This window comes from Heliconius melpomene, chromosome 13, assembly GCF_056956725.1.
Source record: "Heliconius melpomene rosina isolate 202511_hmr_F chromosome 13, ASM5695672v1, whole genome shotgun sequence".
Classification (NCBI taxonomy): domain Eukaryota; kingdom Metazoa; phylum Arthropoda; class Insecta; order Lepidoptera; family Nymphalidae; genus Heliconius; species Heliconius melpomene.
The window spans coordinates 6,022,461-6,044,083 of NC_140401.1; the positions used below are offsets into that span (position 1 = coordinate 6,022,461).

The 21,623-nt window shown below is 31.2% G+C and overlaps 1 protein-coding gene across 1 annotated transcript in view; it reads left to right on the forward strand.

The window, feature by feature from the left end:
* The window catches only part of LOC146532722 (uncharacterized), a 32,018-nt gene that overhangs the window by 4,843 nt on the left and 5,552 nt on the right, over window positions 1-21,623 (forward strand). The window contains exons 2-4 of the mRNA XM_085196942.1: window positions 7,059-7,282; window positions 18,990-19,198; window positions 19,614-19,749. Coding sequence (XP_085053068.1) covers window positions 7,180-7,282; window positions 18,990-19,198; window positions 19,614-19,749 — 448 coding nt within the window. The 5' untranslated portion in view covers window positions 7,059-7,179. The remainder of the gene's footprint in view (window positions 1-7,058; window positions 7,283-18,989; window positions 19,199-19,613; window positions 19,750-21,623) is intronic.

Here is a 21,623-nt window from a genome sequence, read left to right on the forward strand (position 1 = left end):
ATAGGTACATTTGTACATACAAGCACACACATTGTGTTACACAATATCTAATTCTTTTTTTACGATATGTCAAGTTTGTCTATAATAATTTTATTTCTTATTGTCTTTCTTTGGCTCGAAGAGGATATCTTATAGAAATAACCTTTGTAAATCAACAATTTAATTTTATATTTTTTAATACCTTTTACGTGCAATAAAAATATACAACATATATGTATGTATAACAGATTTACATAACTTAAAAGCCCGCTTGTGAATACTAAAACTAAAATTGCTTATATTAAAAATCTTTACAATATACCTGAATACAGTACGAACGCTACAAAAAAAGAAAAAATAAATCTTGTTAAAATTTTTAAACACTTTTATATTTCTTAACCTCCATTATTCGAGTATTTTCGTTGGATATAAAGGCTTACTTTTTCATTTACAATTTTTTCATAAATAAAAATTATCTGGGATGTGAATTGCCCAGAGGCATGATAATTAAATTGAAAAATGTCTTTCCAAAATATTGGTGGAGAACTGAAAACTCCAATTATATTCACTTTTCCCTTTAGACTACTTTGATTAAACGTTTCTTGGATTCCAAAGTGAATACTTTCAAAAGGTTTTTATTGATTGAAAAAACATTTAGTCTGAAACAGCCCTCAAGTTACAACTTTTTATTCGATACGTTTATATTCATTCCTCTCATCGAAAATTCTTGAAAGTAAATATATTCTTGGAGTTAGGTTTATGAATATTCATTTTCATAAAGCTAACTAGATAGATATGTCTTCTCTTCTTTTTCTGGGATATATGTGTATTAAAGATTAAAAGGTATAGTGCCTAAGTACGACATGTAGTGATTGCGTTTTTCTGAACACATGTTACATATTGCTATTGCCTATGCTGAAACCTAAATCCTGAAATGAGACTTTCTTTATTAATAAAAGAAACTTCGAATAAGATATTAGTTTTGACTATAATATTATATTTAGCGAAATGGTAGTGTGTGAGACGGAGACAGATGTAGATTCGATTGTCACTTGGGGAAACGAATTATTTAAGATTATAATTTCTTCAACCTGATGACAAGACAAGGTGCGGCGATCAATTCCGTCACTCTACACGCAATGTAGCGGAAAGTGTAGAAAGGAATGTCTGATAATTAAATTTCCTCTGCCTATACTGATATATGTAGGATACAACTTGTAAAAAAAATAAAGTATAACGTTATGAAAAATCACAAGTTATTAATGCTAGCCAACTGATGAGAAGGCAACAAATTCGTTAGTGTCACGCTTGCCCTTCAAATTGGAACAAAGTAATTATGGGGAATGGCCCAGATTAAGGCAATCTTTCTAGCAAAAAAATATCTAAATATATTTTGTTGTATATTTTGTCAAAGGCAGAGGTTATATTTTCGGCTGTGCCATTTTCTTCAATTTACTTCCATTTGGAGCATGACATACCGCACACCTCTACCTTGCACCAGTAGATTACCAAGCTTTTCCTATTTGTTTGATCAGAACGTAGAAATTTACATAATATACATATTATGTTAATAAAACTATTTTAGACTTTTTACATTCATTTTGTCTCTTGTTAGTATGACGTTAAAATATTAAATTCTATTTGGAAATATAACTAAAACACATTTTCGAAACAAATGTCACACGTAAAACTTACTTTTACGTACAAAAACCGTCTTGTCATATAAAATTTGCAGCTCATAACGACATTTTACCAACTGACGCTTGGTACCTACTTGGTTGGAACGCAAATATTGTGAATACGGACTAAACTACTCCTGGCCTAAGGGTAGATCACTGAACAAAAGGAGGCAACACAAAGAGCAATGAAACACATTTCGCTGAGCGCTTCGCACCGTGTTCTATATTTTCTAACGAGATGATATGCCAGCGTGTTTTTAGTACTAGGTGCTTACGTACATGTGTTTTGGGTTAATTCCATTGACTTTAGACATCTGTACATAGATTATACTCGTATGTAGTTTATATTTAGAAGTAGTAGTTTAATTAGAAACTGAGCTTAATGAGCAGGAATATATTGAATTAATAAAATCTATATTTACTCATAACTTTGTGTAATTTGGATACGAGAATTAGGTAAATAATATATATATAATATATATAAAGTTGTATTGTATAACAAGCGACCCGCTCGCGGCTTCGTCTGCATGTGCTACAGAATTATTTATTTTCTGATTTGAATTACTTTCGTGATCTAATATCATTAATATATTAAAGACGTCCATACAATCCATACATCGACAGCTGAAGTATGGACCATTTCAAGAAAACACAATTTTTTTAGCAATACTATGACATGAAATTCTTTATATTGACATATTTTTTTTAATGAACCGATTAAAATAAAACAAATGTAAAGGGAAGTTTGCCAAAATACAATATTTACAAATTACGTTTCAATCGGCTAATCCGTTTCTGAGATTAGCGTGAGCAAACGCACAGACAACCAGACAAAAGCACAAACGATTAGACAAAAATAAAAAAGATCATTGTTTTTGATTCTATAAAATTATTAAATGCCACCAATAACATTTTTCTTATATTTTTAGTAATAAATATAGAATAGATAAATCGATAAGCCATAACATTTATAAAATTTAAAAAATATCACATACTCTAATTAAGGTAATAATATTAAATTTGTATGAAGATGGATAATTATAACTAATTAATTGTACATTTATTTAGAGTTTAGCGGCACGCACGCCGTTGTGGCTCTTCAACTTTACGATAAGATACATATATGTGGGAAATTGGTTGGTTATTTTAGTATGGATATCTATACTGCCATACATTAAATAAATTGTATTTATTCCGTTTTCTCACAGAAATTCTCGTATTTAATAGAAAAATGTTTGGTTATTTCATATCTATCTGGAGGTAATTGGTTATTAAATACGGGTTTTCCCGCGTAAATCCCGACTCCACGGATTTTCCTGGATAAAGAGTACATGCTGCTCCACAATATTTTCTAACTTCTAGTAAAAGTCCCTTAGACTTCGGTTTAACTCTCCCTGAGAGTGTATAATGGAGTTATAAATATTCTGACATCTACGTATTTTTAGCTTTATGCTGTATTCCACACATAGTAGGGTAGTTAGAGGGAACCTTAAGATACTTCGTTCCGTTCAGTCACTTCAACTGGAGGCATTGGCCTGTCGAGTGGTGAAACTCAACGCCGCACTTTGGTTTTCGTTTCCACAGCGAGGAAATTAAAATATTAAATATTTAGTTACCAAACGGAGGACGACATGTACTTAATTACATATTATTATAATAATACAGAAAACACCCACTCTTAAGCAGCAATATTATGTTTCACAACACATAATTATAAATAAATTTTATATGTAAACTAGCGACCCCCTTGCGGCTTCGCCCGCTTTTACTACTGGATTATTCATATAATGTATGTTTGCAAAGCACTTAATATAATGTGAAAATTAATTAAACCCTAATGCAACCCGCATTTTCGTAGTTTCAATAAGGATTTTCCAATTGTTTTACACAGCAAGGATTTTTTAGTAGGTACCGTAATTTTAAATCTGTGCTACTAATATTTTCAAGTACTTATTAAAATATATTTAAATGACTATTTTTAGATAGTTAAATGACTATTTTTAAACGGAAGAAATTATAAACAAAAGCCTACCTACTAATAACTACTACAAAAAATATATCGCGCTGAAATAATACATTCAATTCTAATTATCCAATACGTGCAAACGCATCTAAATCTTCGTTGCTATAAAGGCAGGCGGGTATTTTTTTTGCTTGTGGTTAATGCTGAAGAGGGTATTCTGTCCCTGATGAAAAGCAAGCACGACGTGACTGCCTGTGAGGAAAATTAAATAGAATGCATCGGCCGGGAATCAAACACGGGCCGCCCGCGTGGCAGGCGAGCATTCTACCACTGAACCACCGATGCGTGTAAGGCAGGCGGGCGCGGCGGACGCATGGCGAGTGGCGAGCCGTTTCGCAGCAAGGATTTTTTGATATTGTAACAACTTCTAAAGTACTTATTAAAATGAAAAACAGTAAAGACAGTTTTGATCTACATTAAATGGCCAACGTAACTAATATACTTATTTATATGCTGAGAGTAAGGGATAAGTAAAACTTGAGTCGATACTGCTGAAGTGTCAACGACGTGATGTGTCAACAATTAAATGCGTTTTTCTCTTAAACTATTCGCAATTTCGAAATTGTGTAAAAAGCAAATTTTATCTTCGTTTAACGTAGAAAATTAATAAAGTATTTTAAAGGATAAGGATTAATACCATTATGGAAAAATATCCCTCACAATAAAAAATATATTGAAATTATTATTTTTAGACAGAAATATGATCACTACACGTTATCCTTAAAAGATAATAATATGCTCTCGCGGACTTTTTTGTAGATCTCATTGAGAGGAACAATACTTCAGTACATTTTTTTCATGTAGTACTTACCATTAAAGCAGCGCATGCGCGAAAGTGTCTCAGCGGGTAGGACTTTATTCATATTTTTCGTATTTATGTTAATTTACATAAGAATGTACAAATAATAAACTATATATAAACCTTCTACGAAAAATACTCGACCTAATGGTGAAAACCGCAATAAAATCCGTTGGGTGGTTTAGAAGAAGAAGAGTTAGAAACAACAGACAGACACGAAAAGCGACTTTGTTTTATAAGATATAGGATAAAGCAAATATTCTACTGTCATCGTTTGTAGAAATTAGGTATAATTTATCTAAAATCAGATACAATTATTTGCCGTACGCGTAGTAAATTTTACTTACTTGTATTAAATTGCTTAAAATGGTTCGAAAATAATGAGACAGCATTTTCCTTCCATTAGGCAACTATACAAAGGTTGTTTTAGCTTTCCTTTTTAATCAGACAAAAGCGAGGCCTCAATCAGCGTTAGTCTTGTTAAAATATTTTTTAAGCAGAAATTAACAAAAAAATATTTTTAGAACTGAAAATATTCTTTCTCTGGAAGACATTTCTTGGATAGATCTCGTACCAGAGAGAGCGACGGTCATAGTCACTGGAAGCCCCTGGAAGTGTGGGACCCGTCGTCATAGAGATCCTTTGTTCGTTCAAAAGTTAGGAATGAAATTTATTTATAAAATTCCACTAAATGATAATACTATTTGCTTATATATGCTTTAATACAATATATTAGTAAACAGGTTCTAGCTTTTTCAGGTTGGCCGTTAGAAGTTGTTTGATCGAGAATATAGATTTCGATTTAAAAAATAATCCTTTATCAGATGGCCAAACGATGAACGTTTTTAAAAGGAAATTGTTGCCAACTCTTTTGAACCTAAACACTGTTTAAATTACAAAAACTCAATTAAACAAGAAAGAGGATAACAAAGAGTAAAATAAAAAATATATTTTACTCTAGAGAAAATGCTGATAAGAAATTAAACATAGAATCTTTCCAGACTTCTGCTAGGGAGATTTTTTTTATTATTAACTTAATTTTATTTTATTTATTTTAATGACTTTTGTAGCATCTACCCAGAAGAACTTTTAAAAATACTGTTATTTTTTAGGGTTTATGGCTTAAAACACAGGATCCTATTACTAAGACTCCTTTGTCTGTCTGTACGTCTATTACCAGGCTGTATCTCATGAACCAAGACAGTAGAATTTTTAAAGAGGATGTATTTATGTTGCCATTATAACAACAAATACTAAAAAAACAAATGTATAAGGGAAGCTTCCATACAATAAGCGTGATTTTGCGGTTTTTGTAGATAATGGTACGGAACCGTTCGTGCGCGAGTCACACACACTCGTTTGTAATACGGGTCTTATCACTGTATGTAATGTAATGACAGCCATTGATATTATCCAAATGTTTAATGGAACAATAGACATTTGACATACAAAAAGACAGCACGACGAATTATTATAATTTCACATAATTAAAATATTCTTACTTGCGCATGTAATGTATATAACATTTATAGACCAACCAATTAAGCAGCTTATTAAAATTAACATTTTACTTAGACTAAAATAAGTCTCATTACGGAGGTGACGAAAATGAATATCGGTATCATGTTCTCACGCCGCCATTCCTTCGCTCCACTTTATCGGCTCGTTCAATTTAAAATTGTTTTCAGAAGCATTACACTGAAAGCCCTTTAAACCAGCGGGCTTGCCGACGAAAATTATTAAGGCGTGAATTCCATCTTATAACATTTTTTGATTAAAAATATTAGCATTGATTGTTTTCGAGTTCATCTTGAGACCTCGAGATTGAAAAGGGCAGACTAAGTGAAGGATTACATTCCCGCTGTGTCAATATGATAAGAGCTGAGAAAGGCCGAGGCTCCATAAAATGCAAACAGACAAAAGCGTGTCATTGAGATTGCTCGGATGCGATTGGCGACAGCTGGACCGGGAGACGTTTCATCTCACTTTCATCTCTGAGAGATGCCGTCTGTTTCAATACCGACTTTACCTAACATTGTAAAATCCAAAACTCTACTAAATAAATAGCAGTAAAAATTTGTATCGTTTAATCAGCTAATACAACAATACTAGGACCATAGATAACGTTGAAATAGAATTGAAGAAATAATATCTAAAGGAAGAATAAATCTATTTTTGTAAAAGTGATCCAAACTATTGAGTAATATAAATATTTGTGACATATAAATATTTTTTGTGAATCACTTATTATTTATTAATGTCAAAGGAATAATCGGATAAACTTCTGATAACTTTCACAGGGAAAAACTTGAATTGCGGATATCTAAACTTTTCTTGTCGGAATACTTATGAGGCCGATACCCATACAAAGTAGAAATGATTTTTCTTAAAGTTTTCCCAACAAATCTTTTTACACTTCTATATATCTATTTTTTTTATATAATATCATATAACCAGTTCTATTTATGTAAATAAATCATAAGTTTCAGTACTATTAAAAGCTAATTTGCTGATTTGAAAAAATATTTCTATTTCCGCTGAAAGTTAATAGGCACTAACCTTAGTGTTTGCTTTTCAGGTACACGAGAGAGCTGGCGTAATAAGATGTGTGTGTGTATGTACCGAACTACCCGTACACTCCTCGTAGATCAAAGTGTTTGAACGACTGTAACGAAGATTAAAGTTAAACAAAGTGCTATATGAGACGTTGGAGGTATCGAGTATCAGGTGGCATGGAGGTGATTCTGTCGACTGGGAGCCGCATCTTCGTGGCGTTTATAGCTACGGCTTTTTGGGGAATGGGTAAGTTTGTCGATTTATATTAGATATAATTTATTAATCGATAATATTAGAAACTAGTGGACGCGCGCAGCTTCGCTTGCTTATTTAAGTGTGAATTCTAATAAACCATAAAACACGTTTTCAATGAAATATTTTTAAAACTCTAAATTTAAAATTTTATAAAAATCGGTGGCGATTTAAATTTTTTTCCATACAAACTTTCAACCCCTATTTCACCCCTTTAGGGTTAAAATTTTTCAAAATCCCTTCTTAGTGGATGTCCAGATTACGAAAGTAAACATCTGTCCAAATTTCAAGTTTCTACGCACAGCGGTTACGGCTGTGCGTGCGTCTTACCTCAGTCAGTGAGGACAAGTCCTTTTATATATATAGATTAGATAATAGTGCTATCTATTATCATATTAATGAATTCCGGCTCTACAATTGTTGTAGCGTGATCCTATATCTCGCACCCAGAAGCGTAGACAGTGGGAACCTAGTGTTAAGACACTCTGTCCCCCGTATTTCGCGAAATCCTGAGGCATTGCATGTAGAGTGGTGAAATAAACGTTGCGCTTCGCCTCGAAAAATTAAAATATATTTCTTTACCTCGAGTGGGAATCGAACCCACAATCTATCGTGTTTACAGTCACACTTTGTGACCCTGCGTCGCGACTGGCCTATATTATACAAACAATAAAAACAATAAAGTCTAAGCTACAATGAAAAGAAAGAATTTTATGTAATTTCCTTACAATTTCAAAGGCACTTAAAATAAACCACATTGGAATAAAAACTCGGTTAATATGTCATTTAAAAGCAATTTTAAATGCTTTCCCAGTAACATTTGAATATTACACGCAAAACTTTAATTAAGATTTCTACTTTTATATGTGAATAAGATGAAAATCTGAAACATTTAAGTACATATATAACATATATAAATAATATAACTCGTATGTATATTATTTTCTCATAACCTAATGTAATTTCTCAAAGAATCTACTTACCTATTATCTATTGAATTTCGTTAATCAAAAACAAATATATGAGTAATATTTATTAATATTTTATTATGATTACAATTATCGTACTGTTTTTATATTATATCAGTTAGAATAACGACGAATTAATACAAAGTCCTTCATTGTATATTTACATAGGATATTAGTGGATATTTCACGTGAAGCACAATTAAAATATAAATTTTTAGGCATTTTTAGTGTCCGTTCATAGTAATAACATATACTTAGAACATTAATTATCGAATTAAAGTCATTATAATATTATAATTATAAAAATACCAGAAGAGTTAATTTAGACGGCGTTAAAGAACAATATTATTGTCGGTCGGACCGAGTTACTTAATATTCACCAAATAAACCCACAATTTAGATGAAGGAGCGTTGCTTTAAATATTAATTACCATCTCCTTTGTTTCACAAATCATCACTTAAGTTTCAATCACAATAAAGAAACTTCGGCAATAGGAAGTTCTTATTAGCATAATGTAACTCCGTTCACAATTCATAGAGAATATTTTCAAATATTCGCATACATATCTTATTAATAATAAAATGTATTTCTTAAATAAGTAAAAGATTGTAAAAACAATTAAATACATGCTTATTTAAATTAAAAAATGTAAAAAATTATAACAACAAATGAAAAGCCCAAACTCGATAGGATTAAAATATTAAATAAAAGCTCGTAAAAAAGAAAAAACTTTCAATTTGAAAAACCACTACAAAGGACCATTTTGTTCACAAATGAAACTAGTTACGAAGCCAGGTCAAATTAATTAGATTTGAATACCCACCACTTGATTAGAAGTATCGATATATAAATTGCTGATTTTTTCCACAACAAACTACTAATTGTTAGGCTTATTTATTGTATTCGATGGTTGAATTAAAATAAAATAAAATGAGCACTTTACATTATACAATACTACCTAATTTGTTTTCATATATATTTGCAAAACAAGCAAATGAGGTCTCGTTGCGGGGAATTATAAGATATTTGTGTTATTTTAATTATTTGGACATTTTAAGAAACACGTAAATAAATAATCGATAAGTCAGCTTCACTATGTATCCCGCACACGGCAGGTGGAACTTAGTGTTAAGATACTCCGTTCCCCGCTTTCCGCCGAATTCTAGAGGCATTAGGTGTTGAGTGGCAGAGCTCAACGCCACGCTTTGCCCTCGAGTACCTATGTGATATTGGTTAAGATAATTTAGTATACTGTACATACATTTTACAACTATAGACAATAAATTGTAAATTTATAATCTATAAAACAGGTCATAAATAGTTATTAAATAGGAACAGATAAGAGCAACCAATATGTACATACAAAGATTATATTATAGCAACCAAGATATAATTGTTAATTATTGCTACTGACATAATCTCCTCGAAGGCATAAATGTCACGAACGTTTAAATTCATCTAGACATATAAATAATTAGTTGCCAGATTCTAAGTATACATCTATTCATTATTTATTTTCTTAATATTGTATGATGTAGACATACTTAAAAAAAATATAAAATTATTTATATTTAAAAAAGTTCTTATGTGCAATTTTCAGTTGATTGAACGGAATAACTCACAAGCATCACAAATTGTATTTATTTTCATCAATTTCAATGAATTAACATGAATTAATTTAAAACTCAACTATTCCAAAAAGTAAACGCTGTTATGGATTTATAGCTTTTAAGTGCAATCATTTTAAAGTGCAATAGGGCGCGGTTTTGAGTGCCGTTGCGTAAATAAATTGATTCGATTTTTAATTAAATATTATTTTGCCTACAAAAAAATAAGGTTGCATATATAATATTTCAGATAGACAAGAAATATTACGGCGGTCGTGGCGCAGTGGCACAAATGTCTGATTGTAAAGCGACTGGTTGTAAGTTCGATCCCTATTCGGGGAAATGAAATATGTATTTAAATTTATATTTTTATTTCTTCGCTCTGGTGTCGAAATTTCGCCACTAAACTCGCAATGACTCTAGAAATCGGCGGAAAGTAGGGAGGCGGAGTGTTTTAACCCTTGGTTCTTTCTGCCTATCCTGCCGTTTGCGAGATACAGTTGTTTTGTTTATTAAATTTAAAAGAAATAAAATACTAACAAGTGAAATTATAAAAAAAATAATTGCATTTGCGTTAAACAAGTAAGGATGAGATTTTGCATAAAATTGCGTAATCCAAGCTAAGCCTTACTAAAATTTCCGCTTTACAAGACACGACTAAAGAAACGAATGAGCGCCCCCCATTCAAAATAATGGAATGAAGCGAAATATTCTCACAATTGGGCGAAAGGATCTCATTTTGTCGGCGGTGACAAGCGGGACAGACATCTGAATAATGAAATAAAAAATATATTGCTTTGTTTATGTCGGGTCACTGGAGTTAAGTTAGAATTTAAGTGTAATTAACAAATATGATTGGAACGGTACTCGTTATTGTCTTTCGATTATCGCTATTTATTTTACTTAACTAGGTGCTGGGGCCAGTTATGGCGCAGTGGCACTAGCGTAAAGCTGTTGTAGGTTCAATTCTCACTCGAAAAAATGAAATATTTATTATTTTCATTTCTGCGTTTTGATGTTGAGGGAAAGCGCGGCGTTAAGTTCCGCCACTCAACATGGAATGCTTCCAAAATTCGGCGGAAAGTGGAGAGCGGAGTGTCTTAAGTCTACGCTTCCTCTACCCCACTATAGATATAATGAAGCTAGTAAACATTCGAGATGTTGCTAATGAAGTTGGTAAACACACATATTAAATAGATATTGATTATTCCACCATTTTTGTTTAGTTCATCGCAACCTATTTTTACTGTCGGACAGAAAATTATTCAGTGAATATATTAAATTACTGAAGTCAATCATGCGTCGAATTTGATTTCGGTACGTTCTGGTGACGGGTGGAAATATTCGTGATTCCGTACGTCGCGCCAGTCGCGTGTGCATTTTACATTGTATTATCCTATTAAATCTGTAGGCGATTGTTATTATCATTTTGTTCTCTCGGTGATATTATATTTTTTTTAATTGAACTATACTAAAAGCTATTTAAAAACTAACTAACTATTACTAAAAGCTATTTTTGTATAGTACTACTTTTATACACAAAAGAAAAGATATTTTTATGTAAAATTTTAAAAACATAAATATTAAAAGAAAATGGCGATGAGTGAGGAACGGAGTAAATTAACACTAAGTTCCCTCTGCCCTCCTTGCGAAATGCGGGAAATTAGCGTGAAGCTTGAAAAAAATATTAACTATTATTATTACTTTTAATCACAAGTACCAACATAATAAAACTTTACAAGTTTCATGTGCGTTATAAATTTTTACAGTTACTTAAACCGAAACACTCTTACGATAAAATTTTACAACAGCTTTTAAAGTAATTTTATCGTTTCCTTGTGCAATCTTTTTACTTCAATTTACAACTTATTGATATTCATTTTAAAATAAATGTTGCAGAGAATTAAAAAGTATAAAAATAGTATTAGGTATTAGTAATGTTTTTGAAGATATGTTATTAGAGTAATACTAAAAATGCAACGCCGCGCTTTTGCCCCGACACTAGAGCGAAGAAAATGAAAATATTAAATATTTCATTTCCTCGAATAGGAATCGAAGCCACAACCAGTCGTGCTTACAGTCACATACTTGTGCCCCTTCGCCACGGCTGGCCTCGACTAATTTTTATTTATTATACTACCACCAAGAATTATGAATAACACATATTTCTTCGGCAAGACAAACTATTGTAAAGGAGATACTAAGAATCTGTTTAATATTTATTCAACGTTATCTTTATACTGTTAACCTATGACCGTTTCACATAAAAACAAGAATAGTCTTATATATTTCATTAAAATGTCAACAGAACTCATCATCGATACAATGAATTGCCAGTTGGATGAGATCCAAGTATTTAGTTAAATTCAATTATATTTTTTTGTACATAGTCATTTTTTATTGATAACGTATATTTCAATATATGACAATATTTAAGAAATTATTAAAAGTATACAATATATGTACGATTTTGTTGATAGTCTAAGAATAGACATTATATTATTACATTTATTTATTTACATGAGATAAACAATCAATTGTATTATCAGCTTCACACTGTACCCCGCACGTAGCATGGTAGGCAGAGGGAGCCTAGTGTTAAAACACTCCGTTCTCCACTGCATCATATATAAATCAGAAAAACACGAAAATCAATAGAACGTTTGAGTAGATTAGAAGCCAATAGTAGTCATTTTGATGGGTAACCGTCTCGCAGCTTAACTATCAAGTGCTATGCTTTAGCGGACGTTAAGCTGTCAATCGGCGTTTTTATCGATTGACAGCAATCGCTAAGCCACGTCGGAGAGCCATCTGCGACTTAACGAATTTTCGTGGAGCCTGGTTTATACGAGGAAAAAAATATATAGATAATTAAAAATAAACGTGAAATTTTTCATGTTTTATAATATATTTTGATATTGTTATATTAATTATAAGCTACAATTTTTAAACATTATCTATTACTGATTTAGACGTATAAAAGCCCCATCAGGCACAAGCTGCTTCAAACATTAGTTCCCTGGGGAAATTAACCTAATGTAAAATAGGATAATAGTTTGCTCTCTTAGCAGAAATGCTTAAATATTCTCATTGCTTATATTTAATACTTCCATAAACATTAAACTTTTAAATACTATTGATAATGAGATATTTTCATTTCTACCAACATATTTTGAAATGAAACATTATTTTGGGGTTAATTTGTAAATCCGAAGTCATCAATATAACCGAAACTGCCTAAAGTGTTGAGTGATTGATCACTTTAGATTGTGAGGCACTCCATTGAAATTGTATCATAACTTCACTGAACAGCACTTAGCTGCTTTCGTTATTTGATCACGGGTATGATGATAATCATGAATTGATGTATAAAGACGGGTTCCCAACGAGATTAGTGATGTGCCAGTTATAAATACCGGTTACCAACTAGATTAATAATATTGATGATATCAAGTACCTACGTTATAAACCTGTTCGGTGCTAGCGAGTGAGCGGTTAAGGTTATGAAAATGCTATTTTATATTGATTATCTTTCAATATAAAATATTGCTTGTACAGCAACTCAATTTGTTCCCAGTTTATTATTGTTGCTTAGAATTCCTATTATCTTTGCTCGTTTATTTTATAATAACAATATATGACAGGTGGAGAGTTGTTTTAAGAATGTTTTAATAACTTTTATAGAATGTATTAATTGAATTATAAAGAAAGATATAGATAAAAAAATTATATATGTGAAGATATCGAAATATATACTTATTAATTATAAGAAAAAACCTAGATCCAAATCTAAATACAGATATTCATATCTCTACTATAATTTACTTTGAGTAAGAATATACATACTTATATACAATACGTACATAATTACATACAATGTTTCCATGAATTACCTAATAACGGATATGTATTGCCAAATTAATATAAAATTGAAATTTCAAACTTTTTTTGCATCGACCGTGACACCCCAAAGTGGGGTTTTACAGAGATTATAATACACAATTGACTTTGCAAAATGTGACCCAATTCCGGTCAAATCAGTGATGGAAGTTGGAGCGACCGTAAACCAATAACCACGAAACTCCCAATGGATATTGCAGCATCCACAGCTGGCAAGTGGCAAGTCTTCGCAGATGACGTACTATATCATAACAACGTATTGCTAGTCTGCCTTCTGTATAGAATTTGTAATATATTATAGCTTGTGAATATTTTCATGTATTCACTAATATGAATATGTAAAAATATTTCAGATCTTTACCCTACGAAAAATTTTACTATAATAAAAATAATAAAAACACAAAATTCCCTATAAGAAAACGTTTATATAAAATACTGCAAACTTTTTATTTTATAGACTAACGCAATTGAAAATATACCTAATTCTTTTTTTGAAGCATAAGAACAAAATATATTTTTTTACGCAGCGTCCTTATTTAGCAGAGTAGACAGAGAGAACCTAGATCTGCTCTCCTATTAAATTATTATCGTCTATATAGGCGTAGCATGCTGGACGGCTTTTGATTCTGTACTGTGTAATAAGACCAAAGAAATGACTATATTATAAATACTAACATCCTTTCAAATGAGATCTACAAATATCACCTTCTTGTTTCAGGGGGTGTTTTTTATCATTTTAATATTCCTTTCTAGGTTTTATATAGAGCAAACAGCTATATTTATTTTATAGAGACTCTATAACGTTCTATGAACGAACTATTAAATATATTTTTATTTGTTTTCTTTTTTATATTTCATTTACCAGGACAACATGAGCATATTTTTAAAAATAATTGAAAAAACATGGTCTTGTTGTATTTGAACCTGCAACAAATTTATAGCCACATAAGTGTAGCGTCTACAAGATTCTAATTGAAATGTAGTAGCTGTTAATATGAATATATCTAATAACTAAAAGCCAGTTGTTAAAATACACAAGAGCAGTAAAAAAAAATTATAATGCTTAGAACAGACAGATAATTTTATAGAATCATAGCAAACAGAAGTAAATTATATTAGCAATTATATCTATATGAAATTACCAAATATAATGGCGTAGCAATAGCGTCCCAGTACCGCCCGCGTTGTTCCCATTTCAATAAAGATAATATTAAACGAGCACCTAAATATAAATTTTATTGAATACTACTAAAATGGAACAGGCCAGCCAGATTGTTATATAATATTCGCGTATACTAACTCAATTATTATTTAACGGTTTATTTAACGTCGATATTACTTTTAAAGCGTTGTATGAAAATATACAACGCTTTAAAAGTAATATCGACGATGTACCTTTCTTTATATTTGATATCAAATGATATTTCTTGTAAAATTTGTCCTCAATAATATACGCGTTGGAAATTATATAGAAGAGGATGTACAGAGATATTTTACTGCTAACGAGTTAGAAGTTCAGAGAACCTGTTAATGTGGTGGACCTGGCGCAATTAGCAGCATTTTCAAGTTTATCTTTCGATATATAGGTAAATGATGTTGACCTAAAATTAAAAAAAAAACCGGTCAAGTGCCTGTCGGACTCACCCAATAAGGGTACCACATATACGTGGGTCTACAGGATATATCCTATAACTTCCTATGGAAAATAACCTATTTCGAAATTAAGCCGAAAGTAAATCCAAAACATGATTTAAAATGAAAATAAATTTTACTATATAGCATACAATATACGAAAAAAGAAATGTATTTATTAGGAACTCTGTTTGCCGAAGTGAACGTCGACTTGCAACGTTCTGGGAAGTAATTTAAAATTTACATACTATCTATATCCGTAAAATATATAGCTTATTCCACTCGATCACTATGACAAGTCGTTGAGGCCAGTCGTTGCGCAGGTGACTGTAAAATCCACTGGTTGTGGGTTCGATCCCAATCGAGGACATGAAATATTTATTTACATTTGTATTTTCATTTCTTCGCTCTGGTGTCTAGGTAAAGCGCGGCGTTGAGTTCCGCCACTCAACACGCAATGCCTCCATAACTCTGCAGACAGTGGTTCCCTCTGCCTACGCTGCTATGTGCGGGATGCAGCGTGAAGCTATGACAGTTTAATCTTATTTTTTTCATTTAAATCACAAATTAATGCAGTTTAAACAAATAAAACTTAGTCACCCCGTAACCCATTTTCCGCACCTTTAAATATTTGGCCCAAAACGGGAGAACACAAATATTTATTAAACTACAATGAGTCTGATATGAACCCACTGCTTAGCGATCAGTTAAATATATCCTAAATACACCATTACAGTGTTACTAACGTTAATGCAATACAAATATGTATCTAATATTGTTATTTAAGCGTATAAAAGTTAGCTTAAGATGTCTTTATATTCACAGCTGAATATATAGGTTAAGTAGTTTTGATGGATTGGAAGGTATAAATACCCTGAGTAATCTTGTTATACAAACGTGCCGTATAACAATGAGCGATAAGCTCCAAGACTATAAGCTAATTATAATAAAGCAATACCAATTCTACATTGGCTTATAAATTTAGGTTCCCACATATAACTCATGTATATTGTATAAGAGGACTAAATGAAAATAAGCATAACAAAAATAAGCATAATAAAAATAAAATAAAGTAAATTTGTGAGATTTTAATATAACGATGATTCTATTTCAAAACGACAAGCCATAAAATAGTTTCAAATGACGGATATTCCCAAGATGGCCTATAAAATTAGAATATTATGAAAGTTTTGCATGTTCAAAGATAATAACTAAACACAAAGTAAAGGTATTTATTAAAGAAAAAACTTATAATTGTCTTCTATTAACTTTATTATTTCAAGTTTATAACTTTCAAAGAAAACCACTAAAATAAGAATGTCATATCTAATAGCAACAGTTAAAACTTTCTAGGAGCGATTTTCTACCGCGACACTGATAACAAAGTACGTTTATGAGATATTATTGTAATTTTTATGGTACCTTCATATATAAGTAAAATATTATTCTAGGAAAACAACAAGATTGTAAGAAATTTTAGTAATATAAAATAATTAATTTTTTGGAAAAGAAGTGAAGTTCAAATTACATTTGAACTTTCAATTTAATTGAATTACCTACACAAAAAAAAACGATGGCTTCCATCAGGCAGTACTGGAAAATCTCTTCTGGAGCGGAAAATGGAAAACACCAACTTATTGCTTACTTATCTTTGTAGCTACTCTGCCACAAAGCGAAATATCAGTGAAGATAAAAATATTTATATACGAAATTTTCTTTGGTAATCTGATGATAACTATCTTACACGAGTGAAACTATTTCTTTGTAAGTTGATTTGTATTATCATGTGATAATTATTCTTACACTATTAGTTTAAAGGATATTATATAAAATCAAGTAAAACAACAAACAAGTTTTCTGATAAAATTAACAATTCAAAACATAGAGTGTTCTATCCAAAACCAATAGAACATTATAGAATTAAATTTACAATGCAAATATCACCGATCCACACTTGGTACAGATAAGGCGATTTGTGCTACAAGCTACTCTATATTCGATCACATCAATATAATTCATTTTTTTCAGCTTCTCGCTGTATCACGCACGCACGCACGCTTTATCCCGCAAGTAGCAACGTAGGCTAGTGTTAAGATACTCCGTTTCCTATTTTACGGCCAATTTTGTAGGTAGTGCGTGTTGAGTGGCGGAACTCAACGCCGCGTTTTGCCTCAACACCAGTAGGAACAAGAAATATTTATTTAAATATTTAATTTCCTCGAATCGGATCGAACCCACCTTTACCGTTTACAGTCACATGCTTGTGCCCCAGAACCATGACTGGCCTCAATTATATAGATACGATCACATCAATATAATATTGTATTATTCCTAAATGAATCCTATCTGCATTTAATTGAAAATATTATGCCTAAATAGACAATTCAATTTATTTAGTAACAAAGCACGATGGGTGCAGGATAAAGAGAGTTATTTAGTAAATAGAAACATTATTATAGTCTATATTATATAACAAACTAATTCATCTAATAAAGGTATGTGTCTGCAAAGTATTACTTTTAATTATTTACTGAGATACAATTTTCCCTGTTATTTCTTTAACAAGAATTAATTTTTTTCATAAGTTAAAAACATTAACCCTTCATATCTTACTAAGTTCAGAATAAAAAATATATAAAAAGCTTGTTCAACTCTCAATATTACATATTATATTGCAGTCAAATGTTGGAAAATAAAAGTTCATTTCTTTTAGAAAAATGAAAAGTTTAACTCACGCGTGAGATTTATACTTAAATCAAAAGGCCGACATTGTAACAGACGTATGAAATGTGAAAATAGACTAACAAAGAACAAACCGTAATTATCATATTGCTTAAATGTAATATATATTTGTAAGTGACAGATTTTAAATTATTCATCTTATTTGCGCCTTCGTGGCGCAGGGACACGCGACGGTTTGGGTGGGTTTGATTCCCAATCGGGGGAATGAAATATTATTAATGAATATTTTCACTCAACACGCAATACCTCGAAAATTCGGAACGTAGTGTCTTAACACTACGTTCCCTCTACCTATCCTTCTATATGCGTAATACAGCGGGAAGCTGAAAAAAAAACTATTCAAAAGATTTAAAATTTCATTAAAAAAACATTAAATTTTAATCTTTAAAAAAGTTTACTAACGCAAATAAATTTTTAAAATTCTGTGGCAATTGCGAGATTGCATTCGGTGCTCCTGACTTCACTCTATTTGCTTTCCTAGAACTTAATTATTTCCAAGTTTTGTAGTATATGTATGTTCTACGTTAATGGATTTTTCTTGTGAAATAGTAAGAATCCTACTAGTATTATAAATGTGCAAGCTTGTAAGGATGGATGTTTGTTCCACTTTCACGCAAAAACTACTGAACGGATTAAGATTACGGATTAAAAAACTTTATGCTAGGTATTACAGTTAAATACGTCAGAATAACACATACGTTACAATTTATGTAAAGATTTTAACTATTATTTTATTGTTGAGAATTTGGCTATAAAATACATAAGCGGGATAAGCCGCATATAAGCCGCTAGTATAAAAAAAATGACTATACATTTTGATTCTTATAAAATAATTAAATTTCTTCATTCAGGTGTACGAGGTCTGCACAACCTGGAGATCAACGTACCGAGTGCTGTCTTAATAGGTGAAACTGTAACCCTAGAGTGCACGTGGCAATTAGAAGATGAAGAAGCTCTATATAGCGTAAAGTGGTATAGGGGACGAGAAGAGTTCTACAGATATATTCCAAAAGAATTACCTCATACACGAGTTTTCCCATTGCCAGGAATCGAGGTTGACGTAAGTAGTTTTATGAGAGCCAAGCTAAATATTGAAAGAAACTTTGAAAAAATATCTTAAATATTATTAGTAGATATGTAGATAGGTTCCATTTTGCTGCATAATAATTAATTCACCCAAAATTTCTAACGAGTAATTAAATGATGCCGAATATATGCTCATTGCAATTTAGGCAGTGAAATTAATTAATAATTCATTCGTAGCTTTGCCGTATATAATTTAATTACTTATTATATAATTTCAATCGTTACATTTAAAGTTTTTGATCAATTCACTGCGACATATGCCATAGTAATTATGCAGCAAAAAGTTTATATAATAGTATATTTTGTATATATTTATTAATACGTAATTAAGGTAGATTTGTAATGTAATAAAATATGAGAAAGGGAACATTAAAATAATAAATGACTAGATATCGCGGTCCGGCGCGAGGCGGGTAGTTCTGCAAGAGGCGACGCCGGCTATGGCGGGTCGCTTCCGGTGCGAGGTGTCGGCGGACGCTCCCACCTTCCACACGGAAATACGGTCCGCGCCGCTGGACGTAGTGGGTAAGCTGAAACAAAAAGCAATTAACTTGACATATGGATTTATTATTTTGTACTGTTTTATCGTTTCTATTCCAGTTGTTTATGGAGAATATTTCTTGTTATGTTATCTTTATTTTTAGTATTAGGAGTCTTCTTTCTGCTCTCTAGAGCTCTAACTTTAAATATGTTTGTTATTCCCTTTTTTATATAGTTTCTTTTTTTAAGGATACGTGTACAAATAAACTGCTTAAAATGCACTAAACAAATGATCGACGCGGCTATAGATAATAAATTTATAACACTAATGTTTACGGAACGGACCACTGCCTAACCCTATCATAGTCTATCAATCTGTTTTGTTAAACAGGTAACTCACTAGACAGGCTTCATTGTAATTTATGATAATGGCTGACCAATAAACTCTTCGTTTGTTGGCTCTTATAAAGAAAAGAATATATTTTTTAATTTTAATATATATATATAGCAAAAGGTGTAAGTTTTCACTATTTTAAAATAACTTTTATCCAAAGCTATTTGCTATCTCTGTCACTAAACCACAAATAGTATTACAAATGTTAGAAATACGTGAGCAGTACTAAAATTGTAGAAACATCGCATGCCAAGATACGCTCACCCCGCAAAACGTCCCTCCTGTGTGACATGATTTCATTTCAAATGTACTCGTATTTACTATGAAATGAAACTAAGGAGAACAAATAGTAATAGATGAAAATAAGGAAACTTTTTCAAAAATTAATATAATTAAACTAAAATCACACCGTCAAATATCTATATATATAAAAGGTCCTCACTGACTGAGGTAAGACGCACGCACAGCCGTAACCGCTGATGGTAGAAACGTTAAATTTGGACAAAAGTTTACTTTCGTAATCTGGACATCCACTAAGAAGGGATTTTGAAAAATTTTAACCCTAAAGGGGTGAAATAGGGGTTCAAAGTTTGTATGGAAAAAAATATAAATCGGCACCGATTTTTATAAAATTTGAAATTTAGATTTTTAAACGTATATAATTAAACATATGTTTCATGGTTTTCTAGAATCCACCCTCTAAGGGTGCAAATAAGGGGTTGAAAGTTTGTATGGGAAAATTCTTAAATCGCCACCGATTTTTATAAAATTTGATATTTAGATTCTTAAAAATATTTAATTGAACATATGTTTCATGGTTTTCTAGAATTCACTCCCTAAGGGTGCAAATAAGGGGTTGAAAGTTTGTATGAAAAAATCTTTAAATCGCCACCGATTTTTATAAAATTTGAAATTTAGACTCTTAAAAATATTTCATTGAACACATGTTTCATGGGTTATTAGAATTCGCTAGTTACATATATCTACAAACGGAACAATAACGAAAATATTGCATCATACAAAACTTTTGAAATTTGTTTTTTTTGGAAATACAAATCTTTAAAAACATTATTTAAAACAAAATTATCAATGCTTGAAAATACGGGAATCACGTATGCACATGAAATTACAATAAATATATATATCCATTTTTAATAATCAATTAGCATCAACATTACTTCGGCCAGAAACCGCAGCAGTACTCCACGGTACCAATTATTATTTATTATTTATATAAATATGCATAAAAAGGCCAAGGTTTAATAATTTTTTATTGTGAAAATAAAAACTTACATATTTGTCGTAATAAAATATACAATTCAATATCGATTCTACCTACTCAATCGAGTAATTTTTTTTTTACCCAACTGTTTGATGCAAAGAAAGGAGTAATTTTTATCTTTTATCAGTCTATGTAAGTGTAAGTTTCCCGATTATTAATCCTAATAAATTATTGATACTTGTTTTTTTTTTATAGATAGACAACCAGAGACCAAATTGTCAATATATAAAATAAATCGACGTA